This window comes from Aspergillus caelatus (genome assembly GCF_009193585.1).
Source record: "Aspergillus caelatus strain CBS 763.97 unplaced genomic scaffold BDV27scaffold_11, whole genome shotgun sequence".
NCBI lineage: Eukaryota > Fungi > Ascomycota > Eurotiomycetes > Eurotiales > Aspergillaceae > Aspergillus > Aspergillus caelatus.
In genome coordinates this window covers 166680-192899 of record NW_022475274.1, presented here as the reverse complement: position 1 = coordinate 192899, position 26220 = coordinate 166680, and the positions used below count along the sequence as shown (strand labels likewise).

The 26220-nt window shown below is 49.2% G+C and overlaps 12 protein-coding genes across 12 annotated transcripts; 6 read left to right on the top strand and 6 right to left on the bottom strand.

The window, feature by feature from the left end:
- The first annotated feature begins 1008 nt into the window (after positions 1-1008).
- On the top strand, positions 1009-3144 carry BDV27DRAFT_120771 (CAIB/BAIF family enzyme). Its single transcript, XM_032065201.1, has one exon. The coding sequence runs from the start codon at positions 1161-1163 to the stop codon at positions 2718-2720; it is 1560 nt and encodes a 519-aa protein (XP_031932603.1). The 5' UTR covers positions 1009-1160; the 3' UTR covers positions 2721-3144.
- BDV27DRAFT_120770 (glycoside hydrolase family 16 protein) lies at positions 3145-5117 on the bottom strand. Its single transcript, XM_032065200.1, has 2 exons — positions 3834-5117; positions 3145-3765 (listed from the first exon to the last, which is right to left on the bottom strand). Exons 1-2 carry the CDS (start codon positions 4628-4630, stop codon positions 3471-3473), a joined length of 1092 nt encoding a protein of 363 aa, XP_031932602.1. The 5' UTR covers positions 4631-5117; the 3' UTR covers positions 3145-3470.
- Positions 5118-6228: 1111 nt separating this feature from the next.
- On the top strand, positions 6229-6790 carry BDV27DRAFT_5969 (uncharacterized protein). The gene has a single exon (XM_032077045.1). It carries the CDS (start codon positions 6349-6351, stop codon positions 6661-6663), a length of 315 nt encoding a protein of 104 aa, XP_031932601.1. The 5' UTR covers positions 6229-6348; the 3' UTR covers positions 6664-6790.
- A 996-nt stretch (positions 6791-7786) lies between these two features.
- BDV27DRAFT_165361 (uncharacterized protein) lies at positions 7787-10916 on the bottom strand (the record flags this gene model as incomplete). Its single annotated transcript, XM_032073904.1, has 11 exons — positions 7787-8285; positions 8351-8443; positions 8502-8572; positions 8622-8710; positions 8770-9311; positions 9364-9454; positions 9505-10020; positions 10070-10190; positions 10254-10400; positions 10453-10574; positions 10634-10916. 11 exons carry the CDS (start codon positions 10914-10916, stop codon positions 7916-7918), a joined length of 2445 nt encoding a protein of 814 aa, XP_031932600.1. The 3' UTR covers positions 7787-7915.
- Positions 10917-11186: 270 nt separating this feature from the next.
- Positions 11187-12698, top strand: BDV27DRAFT_120765 (CSN8/PSMD8/EIF3K family protein). Its single transcript, XM_032065199.1, has 2 exons — positions 11187-11469; positions 11721-12698. Exons 1-2 carry the CDS (start codon positions 11300-11302, stop codon positions 12304-12306), a joined length of 756 nt encoding a protein of 251 aa, XP_031932599.1. The 5' UTR covers positions 11187-11299; the 3' UTR covers positions 12307-12698.
- Positions 12699-12759: 61 nt separating this feature from the next.
- Positions 12760-14362, bottom strand: BDV27DRAFT_120764 (small subunit rRNA maturation protein TSR4). Its single transcript, XM_032065198.1, has 2 exons — positions 14106-14362; positions 12760-14040 (listed from the first exon to the last, which is right to left on the bottom strand). Exons 1-2 carry the CDS (start codon positions 14229-14231, stop codon positions 12883-12885), a joined length of 1284 nt encoding a protein of 427 aa, XP_031932598.1. The 5' UTR covers positions 14232-14362; the 3' UTR covers positions 12760-12882.
- A 181-nt stretch (positions 14363-14543) lies between these two features.
- Positions 14544-16676, top strand: BDV27DRAFT_120763 (putative prenylcysteine lyase). The gene is made up of 2 exons (XM_032065197.1): positions 14544-14865; positions 14922-16676. Exons 1-2 carry the CDS (start codon positions 14724-14726, stop codon positions 16427-16429), a joined length of 1650 nt encoding a protein of 549 aa, XP_031932597.1. The 5' UTR covers positions 14544-14723; the 3' UTR covers positions 16430-16676.
- A 17-nt stretch (positions 16677-16693) lies between these two features.
- On the bottom strand, positions 16694-18719 carry BDV27DRAFT_120762 (glycine hydroxymethyltransferase SHM2). Its single transcript, XM_032065196.1, has 4 exons — positions 18553-18719; positions 18441-18491; positions 18021-18385; positions 16694-17957 (listed from the first exon to the last, which is right to left on the bottom strand). Exons 1-4 carry the CDS (start codon positions 18586-18588, stop codon positions 16997-16999), a joined length of 1413 nt encoding a protein of 470 aa, XP_031932596.1. The 5' UTR covers positions 18589-18719; the 3' UTR covers positions 16694-16996.
- Positions 18720-19786: 1067 nt separating this feature from the next.
- BDV27DRAFT_153006 (RNA polymerase II mediator complex middle subunit MED9) lies at positions 19787-20449 on the bottom strand (the record flags this gene model as incomplete). Its single annotated transcript, XM_032071692.1, has 1 exon — positions 19787-20449. One exon carries the CDS (start codon positions 20447-20449, stop codon positions 19787-19789), a length of 663 nt encoding a protein of 220 aa, XP_031932595.1.
- A 185-nt stretch (positions 20450-20634) lies between these two features.
- Positions 20635-22801, top strand: BDV27DRAFT_5907 (2,3-bisphosphoglycerate-independent phosphoglycerate mutase). Its single transcript, XM_032077028.1, has 4 exons — positions 20635-20906; positions 20970-21707; positions 21764-22346; positions 22414-22801. Exons 1-4 carry the CDS (start codon positions 20876-20878, stop codon positions 22622-22624), a joined length of 1563 nt encoding a protein of 520 aa, XP_031932594.1. The 5' UTR covers positions 20635-20875; the 3' UTR covers positions 22625-22801.
- Positions 22785-23986, bottom strand: BDV27DRAFT_120758 (tubulin-binding prefolding complex subunit YKE2). The gene is made up of 4 exons (XM_032065195.1): positions 23786-23986; positions 23500-23695; positions 23363-23423; positions 22785-23307 (listed from the first exon to the last, which is right to left on the bottom strand). The coding sequence occupies exons 1-4, from the start codon at positions 23844-23846 to the stop codon at positions 23248-23250; spliced, it is 378 nt and encodes a 125-aa protein (XP_031932593.1). The 5' UTR covers positions 23847-23986; the 3' UTR covers positions 22785-23247.
- Positions 23987-24005: 19 nt separating this feature from the next.
- BDV27DRAFT_5897 (AAA family ATPase VPS4) lies at positions 24006-25995 on the top strand. The gene is made up of 4 exons (XM_032077023.1): positions 24006-24619; positions 24689-25021; positions 25080-25530; positions 25590-25995. Exons 1-4 carry the CDS (start codon positions 24321-24323, stop codon positions 25809-25811), a joined length of 1305 nt encoding a protein of 434 aa, XP_031932592.1. The 5' UTR covers positions 24006-24320; the 3' UTR covers positions 25812-25995.
- The last annotated feature ends 225 nt before the right edge of the window (positions 25996-26220 follow it).

Genomic DNA, 26220 nt, shown 5'->3' with positions numbered 1-26220 from the left:
ACCAGGGGAAGGGGTTGAAAGGCAATCAGTATCTATCAGGGAGAACAGACAAGGTTTGAGATATTAAGGTATAGGCGATCCTGTCAATTACTGAGAAGGATGTCTTACAATCTTTTCTAAGAATCAACCATTGATAGCTGAACCACCCACAAGATACGGGTTTCTCAACCTTACCGTTGGCAAGGTACAGTGCCGACCAGGGATGGTTTCGCTTTACTTCCTATGCTCTAGGTGATTGTGCGACGCTAACCAGAAGCATCATCAGCACAGAAAAGGGCTGTTCCAAAGTAAATTGGCTTCAAGTACAGGAAAAGGGGCGTCATCAGTTGTACAAGCGCCGCAGCATCACATCTCACCGGTACCCGGATATGTTTCGCGCCGGTTCTTGCCAGAGGTTTGCTGTCTTGGTTATATATGTACCTGCGTCTTACAGCTGTCTTTTGCAGCAATTATGACTGATGTTAACCGCATCACACGTGGCGTTGTGGTTGAGGATCAGATGTGTTTCACCGTTGAATTCATTGTCATCCTCACAGAAAATAGTCGGCTTGATACATGACGAGCGGAACCAAGATACTCCGCCATCTTCGTGTCTATAAGCGGTCTTTCACCTATTGGAAGACAGACCGTTGCTCCGCCAGTCATGCGACAAGATACTGCGCGGTTTTCAGAGAGACGGCCTGGAAATTGATTATTTTGTGTACGTCTTGATAGGCCAATGAAGTTTTTATATAGCACAGTATACTGTGTTTGGTGAAGGAAACCAAGGTATCATGTGCCTTAGTAACCAGACAGTAAGCCATGCCTATGTGGTCTTTTCATTTAGTAGTTCTTTCCTGTTTGGTGTCCCTACTGACAAGCAGTGGAATTCGGAGACTATGCTCGGCGCTGATAAGAAACAGCCGAGCGGTGATAGCGTCGAATTGTATATTTATTCCCACCACCGCTCGGCCATTTTCGCTCAATGCCGAGGTGAGAACCAGGCAGAAATTGAGTCATGGAGTTGTGCCGCTCTTCCGGACAAGACAACCATCGTATAAATATAGTTGATGAATCGAAGTATCACGAGTAATATTGACGAAGCATGTGACTGGCCCATCAAGCAACGTGACTTGACGATACGAGCATTTTCTCATTTCTCACAATAGTCGATTCTTCTAATGAATCGAGTCCTCCATTCCTCCAGGTACTTAACCAAAACGTCTGCAAAACTGAGCATCATGACATTTAATAGCACCCTCGGCGGTGCTTCGGCCAACTACTCGATTCAATCGGCTACCATTGACAGGACCGCCTTTACCGCGAAGGACACGGTAGAGTACGTCTGGAAAGGCCTGGGCCTTCCGGAGGAGTCTCTCCAGTCTTTGCATATTGAGGGAAATGAGCTTGGCCTTCCCTCATCGTTTAAGATAGCAGATCTTGCTCAAGCAACAATTAGTCTGTCTGCATTGCTTGCAGCTCAAATTCATGCCCTTCGCAATTCCATATCACCTCCGATTGTAACAGTCCCGCGGCGGCATGCCGTGATCGAGTTTAAGTCGGAGAGGCTTTATTCGTTCCCTGGTCAGTCTTTACCCGACACATGGGGTCCTCTGAGTGGACTGCACAAATCCTTAGATGGATACGTACGAGTGCACGATTCCTTTACCAACCACCACAATGGTGCAACGGCTCTTGTAGGATGCCGACCGGATGTCGATCGCACTGAGTTTGCTTCCAAAATCGCGTCGTGGCGTTCAGTGGACCTAGAATCTGCTGCGTTTGAGGCCAATGTGGTGATCTCTGCTCTTCGCAGCTACTCAGAATGGGACGTCCTCCCGCAAGCGCGCGCCATTGCCGACTTCCCTATTCTCCTTCGGAAGATTGGGGATGCACCCGTTGGTCTTCCCCAGGAGATGCGTGCAGCAAATGCTGACAAATCTCTCCGCGGACTTCGAGTCTTGGAGTTCTCTCGGGTGATAGCTGCGCCGTTATCTGGGAGAACATTGGCTGCTCACGGTGCAGACGTTCTCTGGGTGACGAGTCCAAATCTTCCCGACCTCCCGGTCTTGGATCGTGATCTCGGTCGTGGGAAAAGGACAGTGCAGCTTGATTTGCTGACAGAAGAGGGTCGTGAGGATCTCACCCGGCTCCTTGAGGACGCTCACGTCGTCATTCAAGGGTATAGACCTGGTAGTCTGGCTTCCCGTGGTCTCTCGTCTGAAGTACTTGCTCAACGATTCTCGCATCGCGGTATTATCTGTGCCAATCTCTCTGCCTATGGGCCTTCTGGGCCATGGTCAGACAAGCGTGGTTTTGACTCACTGGTCCAAACATGCTCCGGCATGAATGTGTCCGAAGCGGAACATTACGGTGCTGGGGAGCCTGCTCGACCCATGCCATGCCAAGCTTTAGACCATGCAGCAGGTTACTTCCTCGCGTCAGGTGTTCAAGCTGCTCTGTATAAGCAAGCTACAGAGGGTGGTTCATGGGAGGTCAACGTTTCCCTTGCTGGGGTAATGAAATATCTGCGGTCGCTTGGACAATTCACCGGTAGAGATGGTTTTCAGTCACAGGACTATACATGCACTGCCGATGTGCCCCCGGAATATCTGGAGACAAGGCCAACAGGCTTTGGTGAAATGACCGCTGTGCGTCATTCCGCCTCAATTCAAGGGGTTAAGGTTGGATGGGATATCATGCCGAAGCCCTTAGGTTCGGATGAGAAGAAGTGGCTATAGACCGCCGGTTATACGTTCAGATCAGCCCATGCACAGTAGCTCTTTATCCCCGCCCTTGGCTCAGTAACTAGGTCGTCTTCCCTCCTAGAGCTCTAGTAGACGAACGAAAGAACATCTCCAATCCCTGAGTTCAATGCTATGTACAGGCGATGATGCTCATCGTTAAGTCGTAAGGCGATTTGAGAGTGTTTTGGTCAAGCTCGATATTTCTTGCATTCAAACAACACCTATCAACCCTGGGTAAGCAAAACAAGATGTGGCTATTCAAGGAAAACATATGTGATATGCTAGGCAGGAAGTCTGAAAGCCTGGCTATGTATGCTATACACCATCTAATGGGAAAAGTAGAGGAGGCTGCGGAATTGGATATACAATGCAGTTTCGTATATACAATCAAATGAAGTGTCAGGTTGCAAACACAATACAAAAAGTCAGTGAATGGTATATATATAGACATAAATTGGAAGAATAGGGAAGAGGATTGTGAGGCAAATCATGAGCCCAATACGCTCGACCAAAACGACGCCAAAACCCCGAGATTGAAAACCAACCCACGCAACTTTGGCCAGCAAAGCCGGCGCGAGATCCTTTTGCTCGACCTCCGCTGCCACGTGCATAAGGACACAGCATAGCAGATCCTTGTGCAGGTGGCGTGGCAGAAGACATCCGAGCAACATTCTTTGTTTCGTTTTCATCATCAACGCAGGGATAACGTTGTCGTATCCCTAGGTATCTCTGACGAAGTTTTGGCTAGTTCACCGGTTGGTAACCTTTGTTTCCCCATTCGCTTGCTTTCCACGTGGTTTGCAGATTGTTCATGTCATTTCGTTCAGTGTTCCACTTGGCGTCATCAAGGGCGTATTCGAGACGTCCCTTCTTGCGCTGCCTGATGAAGTAAATTGCTGCTCCGGCGATAAGAAGAACTCCGGCAGCTGCGGCACCGCAGTAAACACCAATGTGAGCTGCAGTTGGTAGGTCTGCCCATTTCTCCGCCAGAGACTTCTCTGGCTCTTTGTTCAGTTCGTCCACAGTGGTAGAATTACCCCTAATTTCAATGTCAGTACCACGTCGTAGGTGCAGCTTACGAGTCTCAAATCCAGGGGAATGACTTACTCGACAACCTTAATGCTTTCCCAAGAACCAGAGTGGTCTGTGTAGTTGTACTCTTTTCCAGTGTGGAAGTCATGCACGCGCACGTTCTTAACAACCATGGTATAGGGGCCGGCATCATAATCGACCTCACCGCCAGCCCATTCAATCGTCCCCTGCGCGTTCTTTGGATCACCGGCAGGCCAGATACCGAAACGAATGTTGCTAGGTGTTTGTGGGTAGTTCTTGCCGTCCAGGGCATCTTCGGGCTTCAGCGTGCGGACCAGATTGCCGTCGATCCACCACTCGAGCTTCTCCTGAGTCCAGTAGGTGGTGTAGTTGTGGAATTCTGTATCAGCGTTCTCCACATAGTGGAAGCCACCACGGCTGAACGAGGTGTCGTTACCTTTACCGAAGTAGTTAGATTGGACCTCAGAGGTATTGTAGCCGACCCACTCCCAGTCGATCTCGTCTAGATCGGCTGACTGAAGCACCACACTGCTGACGATACCGCCGCCCTTCGCCATCTTGACGTGGGACTCGACGATACCGAAGAAGATAAAGAATGTCGACTGCAGCGTCGGGGAGTCTAGTTTCTTTTTGATGGAGAATTCCGCGCCGGAGTCTTTCCAGTCAATTTGGCCGTTCGTAACCGACCAAATCTTGTCATCCATTGTCTCATTGAAGACCCAAGAGTGATTGGTACCCAGAGCGGGCGCTGGGGGACAGGTTGTGTTGAGAGGGTTACAGTCGGTCCATGTCTGAGCGGTCACCGAACAGACGAAGGCCACCAACAAGGCCAGTACATTGAAGAGCGACATGGTGGAAAGGTACAATTAGACTCGGAAACCCCTCCCGTTCCTCGAAGTGATGGTGGATGATATATAAAACAGAGTGGAACACGCAAAAGCTAAAACCCCGGATTCAAGTCGATGAGTTGTTTCGGCTCAGATAAGGAGGGAAAGGGGAGTCGGTAATGCGACGAACAATCGGTTTTCTCTAACCAACAGCCAAATATAAAAGAGTGACGATATCCGAAATAAGGATTGGATGTGCGATCACGTCGCACGAGGAATTGATGCCCACCCGGAGGAAGGAATAGAAAGTGAACGACGAACGGTGGGATTAAGAGGGGAACGACAGGAGGAGGGTTGAAAGAACAACCATGGCGGCGATTTCCATTGCTTTAATTAAAACCGGGTAATTATTGTTAGCGTCTTGCCATTTTCTTTTTCTGTGGTCGGCACTGGCCAAGCTGTGTTCTGTATCCATTTTTTCCTGTTCTCTTTCCATCTGCAGCAATACCACTAATTTGGTGGTTCCAGTTGTTTAAGGGGTAAGTTTGAACAGTCCAAAACTGGGAATCTATCGGTCTTGGATGGCGCACACTAATGCCGAGGGTGGCTAGTTCAACTGGTCGGCTAGCCTGATATGGTAAGTAGCTTAGGGTCCTTGTCCCTCACCCTAACCAGATCCGAACTAGCACTACGCCGGCCCTTAAAAGGTCAAACAAATCTGGGGCTATCACCGCCAATCATACAAATTCTGCAGGGGTTCTGATAAGGCCCTTGAAACTTGATCTGGAAAAAAACCCACGGAAACGCACTATGGGATGCTACGATTACTAGTAAAGTAGTAGGGGACCCCTTATCAAGGCGAGTGTTTCTGTCATATATATGTGATACGCGGGGGAACTTAGGATGAATACGTCTCGATCATGATAATTTGGGGTACGGCTACAAAGGCAGATCATCCATAATTAAAAAAAAAAAAAAAAAAAATTAAAGAAAAAAACTTTTGGTATTATTTCTGGAGTACAACAAAACCCGGTGCCACAATTGCCCGAAATACTCTTCCGAGTTAAAAACCCCCTGAACCACAGCAAATGAAAATGCAAGATGTGGAATCTAGTAAGTGAAACTAGCTTCGGTGTCGCCAACAAAGGATCCATCTATCTTGGCCTCTCAAATTGAATAGTAATGCCATGCCATAGGCACCTTTGTTATAATTCTCCAGCGGTGAGTGGCTCCGGTGGCAATGCCCCGGCAAAGATTTTAAGTCCTCGGGCGATTTTATAATTAGAAGAGAGTGTATTCCGTACTACTTACTAGCAATGCGACGAAAATTCTAATTAAGGACCTACGCACCGGGAGTTGTTCGAGTGTACATAGTACATGTATTGTACATACTTGCACACATACAGTCCCCATACAAAGCGAAGTACTCCGTACTGTACATGCATATGAAACAAATTGTGACGACGTCGACAATGTTATTATATATGTAAGGCTCTCATGAACATCCCTTGCGTCGTGCTTGAGAAGAAGAAAGAAAAATGTCCTTAGGTCATACAATATTCGCACGGTGTTACACCGTGTCCCATGTGTGGTTCAGACTGAAACGCAAAGTCCGTTCATAATAAAAGTTCATGTGGTGGTTGCTTCCATCTCCGTTATCTCCATACGGACCTGACAGGTAGAGTAGTGGGAGGAGGTATTTTCCTGAATCGTGACGTCGTACCGTTCGTTCAATACGTTCAATGACAGCATCCGGGCATCCCATAACACCTGACATCCAAGCCAAACCCAGAAAGGAATATCAAGGCATTGACTGTTTCCATAAATATATTTATATATCCCACGTGCTCCATATCATCTCAGCTGAGGTAAACCTTCGCTGGTCTCCTCACGCTCGGTTTCTCCACATACTCATAGTACGTTGGACTTCGTCGACGTCGATGTCGGTGGCGAGTCTCGGTTCCTCCACCACCATAGCTGCTATAACCATAATCGGGTTCTCCGCCGCCCTGGGCTCCGGGCAAAGAACACATTCTCCAGAGCCACAGAAGCAATAGCGTGCCCGCGATCGATCCAATAACGATTCCAGCAATACCCCCACCCGAAATGCTATCCGGACAGTTATCAGACGAGCTTTGACGGGCCTGAAGTATATTCAAGGTTGGAGCCTAAGTAAAAAGGTTAACATGGATTAATGTTATTGGTATTGAATAATCAGAGGCTGGATTATCCACGGTTCCTGGTTCGGGCCGATATGGGGGGTTCCATGGGCTTCATTCGCGACTTACCATGATGGTGGACCGATAGCAAGTTTTTTTCTATTCGATTATGGAGTCTGACGGGCCTGACAACAGCAATAGCCATTGAGGGAAAATTACTCAAGTTATATGAACCTTCCACACAGCATCTTCGACGTGCGGACTTTTCACCCACTGACGTCAATCAAACGTCTTACTAGGTCTCAGATCTCACGATGATCTTCATCGTCTAAAGCAAGGCCATGAGCTTCTGATCCGTGACTCCCCACCAATAAGAGACCTCAATGGGCCGTCTTAGCTCTTTTTTATCTTTCATTCACATGCAGTAGGCATGCCATTGGTGCGATGGCGCTCCCGTTTCCATGTGCCGTTTGATGCGAATCGGAGTAGTAGTGAGTCCACATTCTTGATTGCAACCTGGGAAATTTTTTACAGAATATGCGACTGCCCCACGTTCTGATTACAATATTCCTCGGTTACTTTGTCGTCGTCTTTTGCCCAGCCTTGCGGGCACAATGGACATTGTCCCGATGCCACCGAATTGTCAGATGTTGGATAGTCGCGGGAGTGACGCAATCTCGGCAAACAAGGCCCGCGAATCCTTCGACAAGGGACGATCGCCAAAATCTGACCACTGATTGATTGACTTCGTGTTGACTTAAGCTTATTGTTAATCACTACGTCAATCGACGGTTCCATCGATACATGTCCAATTGTACAGTGCTCGCTCACTCAAAAACTGTTTAGAGAATACGCGAACAAAACGAAGCTAGTGTGGATAAATTAACCAAGGCCTACATAATTAGGACAGGTATGTTATCGAAACCTTAAAATCAATCAATTATAAAGGGAGCTATCAGCCAACGGCTTTCAAATTATCAATCCGAACACCTTACGGAATTAGGGCGATTCGACCACCCCACCGTACTATTAGTAGTCTCCTCTCATATATCTCTTGTTAGATTACCTTGTGCCTTAGCCCATTGGCACCGGCATTCTCCTTATAGATATTATATCTAAATTTAGCATTCGAGGAGATCTCTTCGCTTTTTCACACCGTCATGTGTCCCGGCGAAGGAGGTACGCTGCCCGTCTCCCAAGCCTTCATGTCAGAGCCAAGTTCGAACTCAATGCTGCCACCTTGTTCCATGAGATCTGTGTGCTCGAACCAATTCTTCTGCCAGGGCTGGCCATTTATTTTCACGCTTTGCACATAGTACCCCTGATCTAGTCCTGTCGCGGTGATCCGCAGGGTCTGATTTCTGTTAATGGTCATGTTGAGGTCGGGGAACCATGGAGACGATATCAAGTACACGGGCTGCGTGACGACTGGGTAAATTCCGAGCATCTGCCATAGAAGCCATGAGTTCATTGCTCCGGCGTCACTGTTTCCTGGGACACCGTATGGGGTATCTTTGAAACTAAGATACAAGTTCGAATTAGTACCGCATGTTTGGAGTAAAATATCTTCTGGTCTCCTCCTTACTATTGATATCCAAGACTGCGCGACCTTTGCACACTCTTGGCTTGTTTGTTGATATAATTGTAGAGGTAGGGTGTAGCGAAATCAGGCTCATTCCTTTGCCGGGCAAGTTAGCTAGATTCAGCTTTTTCCCGGTGCTACAACATTAACATACCCAATGTTGATAAGTGTCGTGATACCGGCACCATTGGGGCCCAAATCTTGAACAGACATGTTGGGTTTAAACTACCTCGTCGCGTAAGCGCGAGTCAAGTGTGTCCCTTGGGTCTCTTACCATAAGGTCCAGGCGGGACTCGAATGTGTCAGTGCCACCCATGAGCTCAATCAGTGTCTCCATGTCATGCGGTATGACAAAGGAATATTCTAAATCAACCTGATCTTAGCGATCATCCCTTAAACCAGCCACAATGATACCAACTCACCCCATGGTGTACCCTCATAAGTATACGACTTCCACTCGCACTCATCGCAGTATAACGGGTCGTACCCACTACTATTGAAGGTACCATTGGAAAATTTCGGTGCCACAAACCCTGTGAAATTTAAGCTCTGCACGTCGGGATTCCAAATCTTCTGCCACCCTGCAGACCGATTGAGATACTTCTCCCGGTCACTGGGCATTTCGCCAGCTGCAACCTGACTGAGAGCGAAGTCATTCAGGCTATACTCAACAGTTCTGGAAATACAGCGTGTGTTCCGGTCTTGCGATACATATCCCAGCTCAATCCAATCTCCTAGGGCTCCGCGGCCTTCCTTGGTACTTGCGGAGAAGTCTGTGGGATCGTAGGTATTGTAAGGAATAACCTCAGCATCTGTTTTCATTGCTGCATATCCATCCGTCCAGTTGATTGCGCCACGAAGACCTTTTACGTATGCATCAGCTAACATGTTGTCAGCATCCGAGCCTCCCTGAACCAGTCCATTCCAGTTTCCGGAACGTCCATCTGGCAGAAAGCCTTGATGTCTATGTATAAGTTAGGCTCAAGTTCAGTCTTTTCATGTGATAGAGCCCTTACCTCCAGATATCAATAAGGCCCCTGATCATGGACTCGTAGTAAGAAGGCTGAAATATGTGGTAGAAGCTAATTGTACACCGGAAGATGTCCCCTAGTCAAGATTTAGCATGAGAAGTGGCCTAAAGCAGGATATGAACCTACAAAGAGTGTAGAAGTCATCCCAGAAGGGCTCCCCCGAATGCCAAAGTGGGTTCTCTCCTGTCCTATCAGATGGCATTAAGTGAATGAAGTAGAGGGAGCTGTACAGTAGCCGCACGTGTGTCTGGTTCGTGGTACTATCAAGAGGCACCCTTATTTTACTGAAGACGTCTCGATTCCATTCTTCTACTGCCGAATTCACCGTGTCGTTGATATCCCACGAGGGTATTTCGGATTGAATATATGAACGAGCTTTCTCGGTGGACATGAACGAGATGCCGACCCTTGAGCGGATTTGTGACTCTTCCACATTATCCCAGCTAAAAAGTGCGCCTACTCGGTCATTCATAGGTCCTGAGCTTGCCGTATCTGACTTGTTGCCATAAATTGGATGGCTTATTCCTCCATTCGAGAAGGTCTGGTACTGTCTCATTGGGTCGGTGTTTCTACCTGTAAACGTAGTGGCTGATGCCGGGGTTTCAGAGAACTCTCCGTAGAAATAGACAGTGAAAGGGGCGCCTATCCCTTAGTTGAGCATAGATTCGAGAGTAATATATGGACAACTAACCATTGTTCCAACCGCCAATATAGGTCCCATATCCACTATATTCTCTGCCATCTCCATGGACTTGAACTTCTCCACCGATATAGTATTGGCCATTAGGGTCACTTGGTGATCCTGGAAGGTACTATAAGGCAGTAAGATTACGCATAGGAATGGGAGTGGGGTATTGTGGAAAAGGAGTTTGTACGTGTGAAATATCAACTAAGACATATTTTTCGCCTTTTGGGAAAGAGTACTGCATTATTCCGGCGTGGCGAGATGCTGATAATTCCACTTGAACGCCATTCTGTAATTGAGTTTTGAAATAGCCCACACTAGCGGTGTCTTGATCGACCTATTCATCTGTAAACTTATGGGCTATTGATATAAGTAGAGCATAACTATACCCTCGGCTGGCTATATGTGAGATTATCAAGTATATTCACTGGAGGAGCCACGTCGGTGAGAGGCATCTGTGGGATAATCCCATATTTTGGAGCGCCTCCAGTCCCGCTCTCGTGCATCATGCCTGCATAAAAGTTCAGGTCTTTGCAAGTGAATACGCAAATTCACGCTAGGGGTACATACTAATGGCGGTAACATTTCCATCAGGGGTCCAGCCACCGTTAAGCACCGCAATCGACCAATTTGCAGCTGTCGTGTCAATCCCGGCCTTGGTTACGCCAAATGGCCGAGCACCACCAACAAAAATGTCACCACCTCCGTAGCCTTTCCCGGGCATGGGGCCTTCAGAGCCCATAAAAGGATTGACAAATTGTGAATAATCAACGGACTGAGTCGTTACTGCCTTTACCAGCCCCAGCAACAAGGGGGTAAGTGGCTGGTAAGGGCAAGGTATAAGAAGTCGCATAGTGCACGTCCACTTGGTGGCTTTCCACCATCCGAAGAGATCAAAGGATTCACGGCTGAAATCATTCTCTCAAGGTCACTGGACAGGTATTTATAACGTGTCTAGCGGGGTTTACCTATAATGCGGAGTAACAAGCAATATGGTTGGATATACTTCGATCTACATACCAATCGGAGAAATATGCCGTTCTGGGGCTCCGATCCTCCGAGTGCCCGCACATCGACATCGACACAATCGAAAAATCCCACCAAAAAAGCCATCCCGCAGTCCGATTAGTACCACGCGCTTCGCTGTCGCCCGTTCCGTTAAGGTCCACACTGAAATTCCCATCCGGGGTAACTTTTTTTCAAACGATCTTTTCAAGGAAACCAAGAATCGTCAAGATGGGTGTCGCTTTCGACAAGTGTGAGACTCGGCCGGCCAACATTGATGCCATCCTCAACGGTCTGGACAGATACAACCCCGAGACGACCACCGTTTTCCAGGACTATGTTGTACAACAGTGCGAAGACAGGACATTCGACTGCTATGCCAACTTGGCATTGCTGAAGCTGTGAGTGCATGCGCTTGATTGTTTACGCAATTGTTCCGGAAGGTTCGACCTTGCAAATGTAATATCACACGGGCTTCAATGATGGAGAGATACTTTTATTATTATCACGTTTCCTATTAACTGACACCTCAAATCGAGGGATGTCGAGGATTACATACTTCTGATAAAGCCCTCAAAATCATTAACTGTCACTGGATGAGTTTACTGAACTTTCTCATCGTTCTCGCTAACTTAAAACGCCTCCTGGGCAGCTACCAATTCAACCCCCACCTCCTCCAGGCTGAGACCGTCACCAACATCCTTGCTAAGGCGCTTACCGTTTTCCCATCCCCTGCTTTCTCTCTCTGCCTCGCCCTGCTCCCCGCCCACACTCAGCCTTTCCCCTCGAGCGCCGAGGCCCAGGCCGCATCTCAGACCTCCGACTTCGTTGAATCCGTTCAGAAGCTTGCGCGCCTCTCCACGCTCCTTGAGTCTGCCCAGTACGCTCAGTTCTGGTCCACCTTGAACTCCGATGATCTCTACGCCGATCTGACCGCCGATGTCGCCGGCTTCGAGGAGCTCGTCCGCATCCGCATCGCTGTTGAGGTTGGCAAGGCATTCCGTGAGATCAACGCCGAGGTTCTCGAGCAATGGCTCGACCTGAGGAGCCGTGAGGCTCTTGAGAAGTTCGTCGCTGAGGTCTGCAGCTGGGAGGTCGACAAGTCCGGCCCCAACGGCACCGTTGTCAAGGTTCCCACCAACAAGGAGAACGAGGCCCGCAGTGAAGTCAAGAGCGAGCACGTCGGTGTCGAGATGTTCGGCCGTGTTATCAGACGGGGATTCGAGCAGGCCGCTTGAGTGGAGTCTCCTTGAACCGAAAATCCAACCGTGTCTCTTTCCTTTTCTTGCTAATATTATGCCTCGAAGATCCTACCCTATATATGGATCTTCGCTTCGCGTCTTTCCTTGATTGAAAAGACTCGTAAAAGGATTATGTCCGCTTCAGACCCACGAAACGAGCTCGGAGCCCAAGATGATGATGACGGGGATAGACCTGCATGAGGAGGGTTGGGAAGTCAGGACTGGCGCATTTGGCGTTACGTGTTTGCTTGACATCACTTATGTTTGTCATCATCATGATGTTGTCTATGTGAAAAACAACTTTTCTTTCTCTCCGTTATTTACTTCTTTATATTCGAGAAGATATCCCATAGAACAGAGATGACTGAGGATTTCTCAGTAACTGGGCCCATTTTGCGTTACTAAAGTAGGAGACCATGTCTCTAACCGTAATACTGAGTGAACCATACTCCATAATCCACCCCATCTGGATAGAATACAGTACACGAGAAAAAGATGTGAATTTTTCAACTTGAGTCGATTTTGTCTATGCGGTCATAAGCATTATAGAACATCAGTCATGAGCCTGTACGTTTATTTCGATTCTTCCCACTGCACTCCCGCCCACTCCTCACGCCAACCGACTACCCCAGTTTTCTCCGGGCCACAGTCCTTGCTGCAGACACCAAGAATGATGGTTCCCCATTCCATGCCATCGTCCTTGGGGCCCAGTCCCACCCCCTCACGACCATCCTCCAGCATGCTGATGGCATGAGGCACGAGCTGCAGCTCGAAAACACGCTGGCTACCACAGTATTCGCAGCGTGGCATGCGGCTCGGACCTCCAGTAGTAGTCACCTTAGCGCCCAGGGGTGGGTTCTTGGGGTCGTAAAGAAGCTTTCCGACGGCATCGGTGTGAGAATAGAGGAGAGGAGAGCCACGGAATTCATATCGCAAAATCTGCTCAGGGTTATGTCCGAGACGGGTCGAGAATTTCATGAAGACTTTGTCCAGTTCAGACTCAAGGGCATCCTTCAGGTCCGCGCCCGGGCCACCATTGGCATCATCTTCGGTGTTATCGATAACAACGTTATCGGGAATTTTCGGGGTAGGGGGACGAGAAAGTGTTTCGTACTCCGCATCTAAATAGTACCGTTTGTACGGTGAGGGGAAGTCAGACTGCGGAGGCCAAGGTGCAGCGGGGACGGCGGCCTCGGGTGGCTTGATGGTCGGGGGCGGGGAGGAAACTCGAACTTTGTCTGCAAAGGATTCGGAAAGGGAATTTCCGGACGGGTTTGATGAGGCAGCTGGTTTGGCAGGTTGAGGTGCTGCAAGAGGGGAAGCGAACGGGTTGCTGCCTTGTGCGGAGGACGAACTGGTCGAGAAAGGGTTCTGGCTCGCAGAGACGCTCCCAGTGAGAGAGGTCGCCCCGAAAAGACTTGCTCCAAGATCCGGCTTAGGAGCCTGAGCCTGCTTCTTTTGCTCTTCTTTCTCCTTTTCTGGTTCCTGCTTTTCCTCCTTCTTGGGTGCTGGCTGGCTCTTCAACTTCCGTGTAGCGCGCAAGGCTCTGATACTGCCTGGCTTGCGGTTGCAGGGCTTTCTGGGGCAGCCGAAGATATACAGTCGTCGCTCATCATCCGGGAAGTGTTCGGGAAGGTCACCGTGCAATTCGAGGAGGAGGATCATAGGACTATTGCAGACTTTGCAATTGGCGAACTCGCCTGGGGGCGGGGTAGAGTCGTCCAGCCATGTCTGAAGTCAAGGTTATCAGTATTTATTTGCCGGTATATTCATTGGGACTTTAAAAAGTCACATACTGGCCAGCCTCCGAGGTGACTAATCGAGTCATCTAACAGCTCCTCCGACGCATATCCCAAAAGGACACTGGTCTCCGTGAAGTCCTCATCTTCAAACCCCGACGAGTCGCTGTCATAAGGATCCATTTTATTGGAGGTTAATATGGTGGCGAGACAATTGGCGAGAAAGCTAGTCTAAAATAATTGACTATATTAATTCATGAAAAGTCGACAATAAAGTGTGCATAGAAGGTCAACATATAAAAGCAATCAGCCCCTCCATTAGTCCAGCAGAGAAAAAAAAAAGACTGTAGAAAAAAGATTAGGCCGATAAGCGATACGGGGTTCACGATACACTAGTCCGGTTAGGGACTAGCCCCGATACCAACCCCGTACCACTCTATGATTCGTCATCTGCTCTGTGCCTTGTTGTCTTGACGTCTCTCATTCTCCATCTCTCTTGTCTGTAATTGCCATCTTTCTTCTTATCATTAAATCATAATATCAACCTCAGCTCATCAGAAGAACAGTATAGGGCGGCTATTGGGGATTGAATTGTGCAGTAGTGCACGTTCATGAGAGCTTGGATGCTGTGCCGCTAATACTCAGTCCTCACTGTTTAGTGCCTTTGATTTGCCCATGGCTGTCTTTGTTAAACCTTCATTCTGGCTATTAGCCATACACTATGTCATAGCGTTGTGTTTTATATCTTTCAGTGATGCCAAGGAGCATTCGTTCACTCAAGCTTCCGATACTGCCACCAAGAGGGTGGCAATAATCGGTGAGTACATAAGCTCTAGCCAACATTTGTATGCCAGAAGCTAATGAAGCTCACAGGAGCTGGAGCGGGAGGTTCTTCCACTGCATTCTCTCTACGCAAATATGCAGATGCGTCCCCAATCCCAGTCAACATCACCGTCTTCGAACGCAATTCGTACGTGGGCGGTCGATCAACAACAGTAAATGTTCTAGACCATCCGGCATATCCTGTGGAGCTAGGTGCATCGATCTTTGTCAAGGTCAACTACAACCTCATGAACGCATCCAAAGAGCTCGGTTTGTTTGTCGATAGCGCCGACGCAGCCCGGCCGAAGGAAGCCGATGATAGTATCGGCATCTGGGACGGGAAGCAGTTTGTCTTCGTGCTGCAGAATAATAGTTGGTGGAACATTCCTAAGCTGCTCTGGCGTTACGGCTGGGCACCCATTCGGACCCAGAACTTGATGAAGACCACAGTCAATAAGTTCTTGAAACTCTATGAAGAACCTATGTTTCCGTTTAGGTCCCTGACTGCCGCTGCCGCCGCAGTTGGTTTGCTAGACTCGACTTCAACTCCTGGTGACGTTTTTCTTAAGGAGAATAACATATCTCCTGACTTCTCTCGCGATATCATACAAGCCAGCACACGAGTCAACTACGGGCAGAATCTGGGTCTCATACATGGCCTCGAGTCCATGGTGTGCATGGCTACAGAAGGAGCAGTGTCTATCAAGGGTGGAAATTGGCAAATTTTCCATGGAATGCTGAAGGGCGCGCAAGCCGACATTCGACTCAGCCATACAGTGACCTCCATTCATCGTAATGCCGATAACACATTAACTCTAACTTACAAGGCCAACGACTCGAAGGAGCAGAAACTCGTTTTTGATGAAGTAGTGATTGCGGGTCCCTTGCAGCATTCCGAGCTCTCAATCACTCCTCCAGTTGAAAAGCAGCCAGATGAGGTTCCGTTTGTAACACTCCATGTGACCTTATTCTCTTCACCACATAAGCTCTCACCTAAATTCTTTAACATGCATGAGGCCAATGCCCAGACTCCCGAAACTATTCTCACCACCCTCCCCAGCGGCCTGGATCTGGGCTCCGAAAAGGCAGGAGTGGGTCCAACCGGTTTCTGGAGCATCAGCACTCTCCGAACAGTGGATCACCCTCTGGCATCTCCAGGCCAGAAACCGTCGAAGCACTACGTCTATAAGGTCTTCTCACCCGAGCGGCTATCAGCTGACTTCGTGAGAAGCATCTTGGGTCTGGAGAGCCCTTCTGATCCTGTAAAGAACAACAATTCGACTATTGACGATCTCTCCAAGCAGGATATCAGCTGGCATCATGAAAAGATCTGGAATCCTTACCCGTTCCTCTACCCACGAGTCACATTCGAAGAAACACTCTTGTCCCCTAATATCTGGTACACTGGTGGGATCGAGAGCTTCATCTCTACGATGGAAACGAGTGCGCTGATGGGTAAGAATGTCGCCACATTGCTTTTCCAGTCATGGCAGGAACAGAAAGAGGGAACTGTAGAGGATGACCCGGTCGTGGACTTCGGGGAAAGGGTTGAGTTGTAGATGGAGATAAATATCGGCGGGCGTTATGTTTTACTGCGCGTATTATTCGGGGTTTACTAAACGCCTGTGGCATCAATTGCACGTCGATATGATGGCATGACTGGTTTGTGCATACAGTGCCTAAGCATCTAGAGATGAATCGAGCTTGACGTCGCGATAAAGCCCTAAGGGTGAAGTACTAGAAACCATAACTAAATGCTCTTGGTTCTCTGCATCTGTCTGGAACTCATGAACACCCAGTTCTAGGAGATACTTGAAGGTAACTTCTTGAAAAAAATTTCATTAATGTATATTTAATATTGTTCGTGAATGGCAAGCATATCCATTTAAAAGCTGGACGTCCAGCCCGATAATGTAGACATGAACTTTTGTCCTGTTGAAGAGGTGTTGAAAAGCCATCCAATGCTATTTTGTTCGTTCACATACTCATATCCCGTGACCCGCGTAAGGTTGAAAAAGCAGACCGATATAAACCCCTAGTAAAGCACACCCAATCCATTTTAGACGCAAAGATGTTGAACTCGCAAGACTAAACAAAATGAAACTCAGAAAATTTTGGTATCACATTTAAACGGGGAGAGGGAAGGTGGAAGCCCAGGCGGCAACCTCCTTGCGCAGCTCCAGGATCTCCGAGACGGTCTCGGAGGCAACCTTGGCCTTGAAGTCCTTGAGCTTGTTGGCCTCCTTGGGGAGCTCAGCCTGAACATCCTTGCAGATGTTGATGGCCTTGTCGATGTAGTGAGCGATGCGCTTGAAGTCCTCCTCACCCATACCACGGGTGGTCATGGCAGGAGCACCGATACGGATACCGCAAGGAGTAAGGGCGGACTTGTCACCAGGGATGGAGTTCTTGTTGCAAGCAATGTTGATCTGTTCCAGGACAGCCTCAACACGAGCACCATCCAACTTCTTGGCGCGGAGGTCCACCAGGACCATGTGGCTGTCAGTGCCGTCAGAGACGAGCTTGTGGCCCAGCTGCTTGAACTCGTTCTCCAGAGCCTTGGCGTTGTTCAGGACCTGCTGCTGGTACTGCTTGAACTCGGGGGTGTCAACCTGCTTGAGAGCAACAGCAAGGGCGGTGATGGTGTGGTTGTGGGGACCACCCTGGTGACCAGGGAAAACGGAGAAGTTGATAGGACCCTCAAGGTCGTACAGGATCTCCTTGCCAGTCTTGTCAGTGCTGCGCACACCCTTGCGGAAGAAGATCATGGCACCACGGGGACCACGGAGAGACTTGTGGGTGGTGGTAGTGACAACATCGGCGTACTCGAAGGGAGAAGGAATGACACCGGCGGCGATCAATCCGGAGATGTGGGCCATGTCAACAATGAGGTAAGCGCCGACCTTGTCAGCGATCTTGCGCATGCGCTCATAATCGATCAAGCGGCAGTAGGCGGAGGTACCGGCAACCAGACACTTGGGGCGGTAGAGCTCAGCGTTGGCCTCCAAAGCGTCGTAGTCAATGATACCAGTCTCGAGGTTGACACGGTAGGGGAAGGTCTCGAAGTAAGTAGAGACAGCGGAGATCCTGTGCAATTTTTGAATTAGCAAGGGAATTAACTAAACCACCGCTGGACAATGTGAAACCTACTTTCTGGCGGGTGTCTGATAGCCGTGGGACAGATGGCCTCCGTGGGGAAGATCAAGACCCATCAGGCGGTCGTGGGGGCGCATAAGAGCCTGGTAGACCTGCAGGTTGGCAGGGCTGCCACTCAGGCACTGAACGTTGACACCCCACTTGGCAGGGTCGAGGTTGAAGGCCTTCAGGGCACGAGCCTGGCATGTGAGCTCGATGGCATCGATGTGCTGGTTACCACCGTAGTAACGGGCACCGGGGTAACCCTCGGAGTACTTGTTGGACATGGGAGAACCAAGGGCGTCGAAAACGGCGTGAGAAGTGAAGTTCTCCGAAGCGATCAAGACAATGGATTCACGCTGACGCTGAATCTCTTTTTCCTGCAAGGTGTCAGACTAGTTCAACACCATATTGATTTAATGAACTTAAACTCACCATGATCTGAGCAATTTCGGGATCAGACTCAACAAGAGTCTTCTCCATTTGCTACATTGCCTCGTGAGTCAGCGACTGTGGCACGAAAAATTTCAACTGCATCAATACTCACGTCCCGGTGGGCCTGCGACAGAGCGTAGGTGGCCATTGTGAAATATAATGCTAGTACAGCAAAGAATACTAGAGGAGAAAATGGGTAGAGAGAGAATTGGAATGTGAAAGGAAGAAGAGAAGAAGAAGAAGAAATAGAAGCAGAAGAGAGAAAATGGAGACCAGGTCGTAGTTAGGTGGGGTGTTGGGTGCCTCAGGAAGAATGTCCCGCCTTTTTAACCTTTTATCATATCCAATAGAAACAGACTCCGATCAGGGATCTTACGGAGTACTTTTTCGTACTACGTCGGCCTCCGGGAACGACATCGGAGCTCATTTCTCCCCTCACCGGGAAACTGATTCGCCCGGAGACGGAACCGTGAGGGGCCCTCTAACCATCTGGGGTTAGTATTCATTTCCTTGGGGAAAGAAAAAAAAATAGTAACCTAAAAAGAAAAAAACTTAATGGAGAGCTATGAGTCACATGACGATAGCGTTTCTATACTCCATCGGGAACGGACGAGACCATGGAAGTCTTCTTGTTTGGAGAAGTTTACGAATATTACGCAGTTGGAGATCGGGTTTGAGTTTCTCCTCATTATCTACATTACTAATAGGAATGGTGCTTAATTTATGTTGAAAAAGAAAAAAAAAAAAAAAGAAGGAATGTTAATTGTGTGTATCTATTGGTGGCATACACAATGACCCTCATACATGGGGACGAGGACCGTGGGAGTCACTGAGGGGTGAGCACAACATACATTCTGCCACCCCTCCCCAACAAAGAGCACCGCATGCCGGGCGCAACGCTCCAAGATATACTATCAGTATGGCAGAATCCGCCATCATGTTGTAATTCTTCGTTCTCTGATGTCCTTCATTTGCCACTCTAAGAAGGATGAATCAGGTCTCTTACATGGATTCCAAAGTTATCAGGGCTAGACAGCTGTAACGAGGTCTTCCATGTAGCAACGCCATTAGGGTTCATGGAAGATAGCATCCATTAATTGCCCCCAAGGTATCTAGCACATTTTACTCCCCCTTGCTTAGCCAGGTCTTAGCAAACCGATGTGTCTGTCCAGACTGGCACTGGGAAGCCATCGTCAGGATTCGCAAGTTATGATTCCATGACGGATCCAATGTTTTCTCTCACTGACCGCAAATTATAAGGCAGTCTGAAGCCTGTTTAAATCCATTGCCGTCACGATAGGAATACTGCCGTGGAACAGACATTCCTATCGTAGTGGAGTCTCTATTCAAGCTGCTTCTATCTCCGTTTTCTCGGTCTTCGCAGAGTCCGCTCTTCTCCCAAAATCTGAGATGACCGATTTGAGTCTAGAGATTCTATGCTCGAGTTCTTTGATCTCCCTCTCCTGTTCCACAACTGAACGCTGCACATCAGGCAGGCTCTCCACCACAGCTTGTGCTTTCTGTATACGAATCTTGATGGAGCTGGCCTCGGTAGGAAGGTCTTTGATGTCTAGCGGTGGAGGCGCGTTTGAACTCAACGCAGCTATCTCGGCCGCAGCGGAGGCGCTCCCTGGTGCCGCAGAGGAAGCAGTGGGCATTACGCCATGGCCATCATTGTTCTGGTTCCCAGCAGCCGATTGCTGGTGTTGTGGGTGAGACTGAGACTGGCCTGCCGCAGTGGACGTGGCACCGGTGGGAGCTGTAGCAACAGCGGGATCTTCGGCGGCTCGTGTGTCATTCGATACACCTTCAGTATTCGGCTGTGGTGAGAGTAGTCGGAGAAGCAGACCGTGCAATGGTGGGATAATATCGAACGTCTGTGGAGGAGGGAAGGGGACTGGTTGCGGCACTGTTGACGGTGCAGCCGTTGTATCCCTAACGATGGGTGTCTGGGGAGCCGACGATAATTTTGGCAGTGGAGTAACCGCCGCCGGGGATCGAGAAGCCATTGCGGGGACAAATAATGGCCTTGCGACGAACGAAGACGAAGGTAATTATGATCAGGGTAATTGTTTAGGGAAGAGTCGGAACGGGTAAAGCAGAGCGGACGAGAACAACCGGTCGCCGCCCGTGACTTTTGACTAAAGAAAAAGTGACGTCGCACCAGGAGACCAGTTGACTGACACTCACCCTAAAAGCGTCACCGGCGGAACACCCCTCCCCCTCCATTTCAATCACCCGATACTACTGCTTCTCACCGGTCAACCTATCCTTTCATCTTTTCTTCTCTTCCCTCCTTTTCTCCACCACCTCCTTCTTCTTCTACCCTCACTTCTACTCGACCTCTTCCTTTTGGTCAGTGATTCTTCCCTTTCTCAATTCCCCCAAAAATTAGTTAAAAGTTGTCCGGGAATTGACTATCTCGCAGTTTCATTATGGCTAAGGTTGATCAAAAAGTTGTCCTCGGTAAGTATTTGCGCCGCAGTGCCATCCGACTTTCCAAAACAAATCGCTAACACAGTCAACTAGTCGTCATCGATGGCTGGGGTGTTGCTGGCCCCGACTCCCGTAAGGATGGTGATGCCATCCTCGCTGCGGAGACTCCCTTCATGTCCGGTTTTGCCGAGGCCGATTCCAAGACCGCCCAGGGCTACTCCGAGCTCGATGCCTCGTCGCTTGCCGTCGGATTGCCGGAGGGTCTCATGGGTAACAGTGAAGTCGGCCATCTGAACATCGGTGCGGGACGTGTAGTCTGGCAGGACAGTGTCCGTATTGACCAAACCCTCAAGAAGGGCGAGCTGAACAAGGTAGACAACGTCGTTGCATCCTTCAAGCGTGCCAAGGAAGGCAATGGTCGTCTTCACCTTCTGGGTCTGGTCTCCGACGGTGGTGTCCACTCCAACATTACCCACCTGGTCGGCCTGCTGAAGGTTGCCAAGGAGATGGAGATTCCCAAGGTCTTCATCCACTTCTTCGGCGATGGACGTGACACCGAGCCCAAGAGCGCTACCAAGTACATGCAGCAGCTTCTTGATCAGACCAAGGAAATCGGCATTGGTGAAATTGCCACTGTTGTTGGACGCTACTGGGCCATGGACCGCGATAAGCGCTGGGACCGTGTCGAAAAAGCCATGAAGGGCATTGTCTCTGGGGATGGCGAAGAGTCCTCCGACCCTGTGAAGACCATCAACGAGCGCTACGAGAAGGATGAGACCGACGAGTTCCTGACGCCCATCATCGTCGGTGGCGAGGAGAGACGGGTCAAGGGTATGATGGCCTATTCAACGATTCGCAGTGTGCTGATGGCTGACGAAATTTGACAGACGATGACACCCTTTTCTTCTTCAACTACCGATCTGACCGTGTTCGTGAAATCACCCAATTGCTCGGTGACTACGACCGCACCCCTAAGCCCGACTTCCCTTACCCTAAGAACATCCACATCACCACTATGACCCAGTATAAGACCGACTACACATTCCCTCTTGCTTTCCCCCCTCAGCACATGGGCAACGTGCTCGCTGAATGGCTCAGCAAGAAGGATGTTCAACAATGTCACGTTGCCGAGACTGAGAAATACGCTCACGTCACTTTCTTCTTCAATGGTGGTATTGAGAAGCAGTTCGCTGGTGAGGTCCGCGACATGATCCCATCCCCCAAGGTTGCGACCTACGACCTGGACCCCAAGATGAGCGCTGAGGCCGTCGGTCAGAAGATGGCCGACCGCATTGGTGAGGGCAAGTTCGAGTTCGTCATGAACAACTTCGCTCCTCCTGACATGGTTGGCCACACTGGTAAGTATGAAGCTGCCATTCAGGGTGTTGCTGCTACCGACAAGGCCATCGGTGCCATCTATGAAGCCTGCAAGAAGCATGGCTACGTACTCTTCATCACTGCGGATCATGGGTAAGCGTTCACCATCCTTGGAGATCATACGTAGGGCGAACCCTCTGACTGACTGCTTCTCTTCCAGAAACGCCGAGGAAATGCTTACCGAGAAGGGCACCCCCAAGACTTCTCACACCACCAACAAGGTTCCCTTCATCATGGCCAATGCCCCTGAAGGCTGGAGCCTCAAGAAGGAGGGTGGCGTGCTTGGAGATGTCGCACCAACCGTTCTCGCTGCCATGGGCATCGAGCAGCCTGAGGAGATGTCTGGACAGAATCTCCTGGTTAAGGCATAAACATATTTTAATATATAGATCGTCCTAACGCATCATCTAGAGACGATTTGAGCGGGTTATGAATACATGAAAGTTATGGAGTTCAAATGATTGACAGTTCGATGTAGCATAAATAGAATTTAGAGGCTGTGGAAATAAATGCATGTTATCCTCTTAAAGCGCATAAGGGTCGTAAAGCATTAATCCACTGCGTTATGCAACACAAGGCACCCTAGGAATTACATTGACTGTACAATAATGAATGGTCTGACAGCGAAGCAGTACAGCTACTGCAAAGCATCCAACCGTATCTGCGGGTGGTAGAGAATATCGTATTATGACGATTGCGTCATTGTCAACTCAAAACAACAACACGTCCATCTTGCGATCTGCCAAGTGATCAAATAACCGAGTTCGTAAAAACCCCGACCCCAGTTTGTAGCCGTCCCTAACCGATGTAGTATCATCCTGGTCAATGTCCACGGCCATGGTGCGCAAGGTGACCTGTAACCCCAAAACCTGCAAATGGGGCCACGCTCTAGCACACCAACTCCCCTCCCCGAATGTGTGGGCTTGTTTCTGCGCTCTGAGCTGAAAGCGCCGAAGACTCCATTTTGTGAAACGGGTCAAGTATGTGTTCAAGCTCAGGCGGAGGCGGATGCGGCTGCCGCTTGCTGTTGCATTTGGCTCTGATATTGAAGCATCTGTGAACAAGGATCAGAAACAGCCCTAGTCGGTATCTCCAGAGACACCCCTCACCTCTGCTCGCATCTTGTCGCTCTTGTCTTGGTTTTCCTTGATTTGTCCCTCGATCCGTTTACTGCTCACTCCGTCAGTACAGCCTGAACTGATAACCATCCCAGACTAGATCTCAAGATCGTAATTCTTCAACGCACATCTCCTTCTCAATAAACTCAAGACGTCCATTGACAGCCATCAGGGCCTCGTTCTTATCTTGCTTCAACAGGACCGGCCCGATGAGCTTGTAGATGTTCGCATCGTCATCCAACGAGTTAAACTCCTTCTGGACTCCTTGGTTTTCCTGTTGCTGTGACTCGAGCTTCTGACGAGCTTCGACAAAACTATCCAATTCTGAGGATTATTGCCGTGTCAGTACCCGGCGCATAGTAGTCGCAGTAGTGCCGAAGTGGGGGAGTTCCGGTCAAGGATTCCCTGACATACCGGTCTGTAATTTTTGGAACTCGTCTGAGAGTGCCTGCATTTGCTTCTGTGCATCCGCCATAGTTGTCACTGTGAGAAGATTATACAAAGGAGTATATGCTATTCGACAATTGTGGTAGTAGCAGATAAGTGGTGGGTTTAATATTGAACTACAAGTAAGTTGGTTTCCATGGCGGGGACTTCAGGCAAAATAGAGAGCGGAAGCGGCAGAAAATGCAGGACGGTAAACATCACTGAAAGCCGCCTTTTGCCATTTCTCCCCTCCAATCATCCCGCCAAGAACTCGGTCGATTGATACCTAGTTGTATTCCTCTTGGTCCATTCTCTAGAGTCGAATGGGTCCGGCTGCTGTCTAGTCTTTATCTGTCCTCTTTCGAACCCTATCACCCTCCGTTTCCCGCATTCCAACACATTCAGGCAATCACCTATTACAGTCCCCGCCTCCGACCTCCTCCCTCTCTCCACACACCGAGACGATCCCCCTACGGGCTCCAGTAGCAAACCCGGAGTACTCACGAACAACCCCCGAACAATCATGAGTAACACGGACTTCCTGGGGCGGGCGATTGATGCCGTCAAGAAGGCCATCGAGCTCGACAATTCGGGCGAGTACGAGAAGGCTTATCAGGGCTACTACTCCGCACTGGAGCTATTCATGCTCGCCCTAAAATGGGAGAAGAACCCGAAGTCCAAGGAGATGATTCGCGCGAAAACGGGCGAATATCTTGATCGCGCAGAGAAACTCAAGACCCACCTTGAAGCAACGGAAAGTCGAAAGAAGCCAAGTGCAGTAGGCGCGAACGGCAAGGTGGCGCAAGGCAGTGGGAAGGGCGAGTACGTATTTCAGTCGCCTCTATCCTGTTTCTGCATTAATATTGGGTGCTGATATATGCGTTTTTTCAGTAAGAACGAGGACGATAATGAAGACGCTGATTCGAAGAAGCTACGCAGCGCCCTTGCTGGGGCGATCTTGTCGGATAAGCCGAATGTGAAGTGGGAGGATGTAGCAGGTCTCGAGAGTGCTAAGGAAGCATTGAAGGAGGCGGTCATATTACCTATTAAGTTCCCTCATTTGTTTACGGGGAAACGACAGCCATGGAAGGGTATCTTGCTCTATGGGCCTCCCGGTACCGGAAAGTCGTATCTTGCCAAAGCCGTGGCAACCGAAGCAAACAGTACATTCTTCAGTGTCAGTAGCAGTGATCTAGTATCCAAGTGGATGGGTGAAAGTGAAAGGTACGGTCTCTGGGCGGACTCAGCGCATGTGTTTCGGGCAGTTTCTGACTCATAACAGGCTCGTGAAGCAGCTCTTCAATATGGCCCGAGAGAACAAGCCCGCTATTATCTTCATCGATGAAGTGGATGCCCTATGTGGTCCTCGTGGAGAAGGAGAATCAGAGGCATCTCGCCGTATCAAGACGGAGTTGCTGGTGCAGATGGATGGTGTAGGAAAGGATTCGAGAGGTGTTCTAATCCTAGGCGCAACGAATATTCCATGGCAACTAGATGCAGCTATTCGTCGCAGATTCCAGCGGAGAGTCCACATCAGCCTTCCCGACATCAATGCACGAGTGAAAATGTTCATGCTAGCTGTCGGACAAACACCGTGTGAAATGACGCAAGCCGATTACAGAACACTGGCGGAGATGAGCGAGGGCTACTCCGGCAGCGATATTAGCATTGCCGTTCAGGATGCACTCATGCAACCGATCCGTAAAATCCAAACAGCCACGCATTACAAGAAGGTAAACCCGCATTAGTCCAGCCTTTAAGTTGAACCGAATGATGGCTAACTCGTCACCAGGTTTTGTTTGAAGGACAAGAAAAATTAACACCATGCTCTCCAGGAGATGCAGGTGCAATGGAGATGACATGGACGAGTGTGGAAGCAGATCAGTTGCTGGAGCCACCGCTCGTTCTGAAAGACTTTATCAAAGCAGTTCGCAACTCTAGACCCACTGTCAGTCAAGAAGACCTCCAGAGGAACTCGGAGTGGACCAAGGAATTTGGCAGCGAAGGCGCTTAGCCCATATAGTAAACCCTTGCCCTCTATACTTGAAAGCATATACCGCTGTGCTGGCTCTTTTTTGCATACCACCCCCCTTCTTCATCTCTCTTGGATTGAGCGAATGAGAGATATTTTACGTTTATACATTCTCACATCATCCTCTCTCAAGCGGCTACCTTGCAGATTCCTATACACGTCCCTCTATATTCATCCTACCCACGACCCCGGTGTTAGAAGCGTTACCGTTGTTCGGCAAGGCGAGACCAGGCGTTACAATTCTGTTGAACTAGTTTGGGCTAAGTTCGAGTCTATTCAGTGTCAAATTCATTGTGTTGATTTAACGAGTCATGTGTCTGAAGAATAAAGTCTAATGAACAATGCTTATCTATGACTTTCTCATCTCTGGCGTCGGAGGTCCACTTGGCTT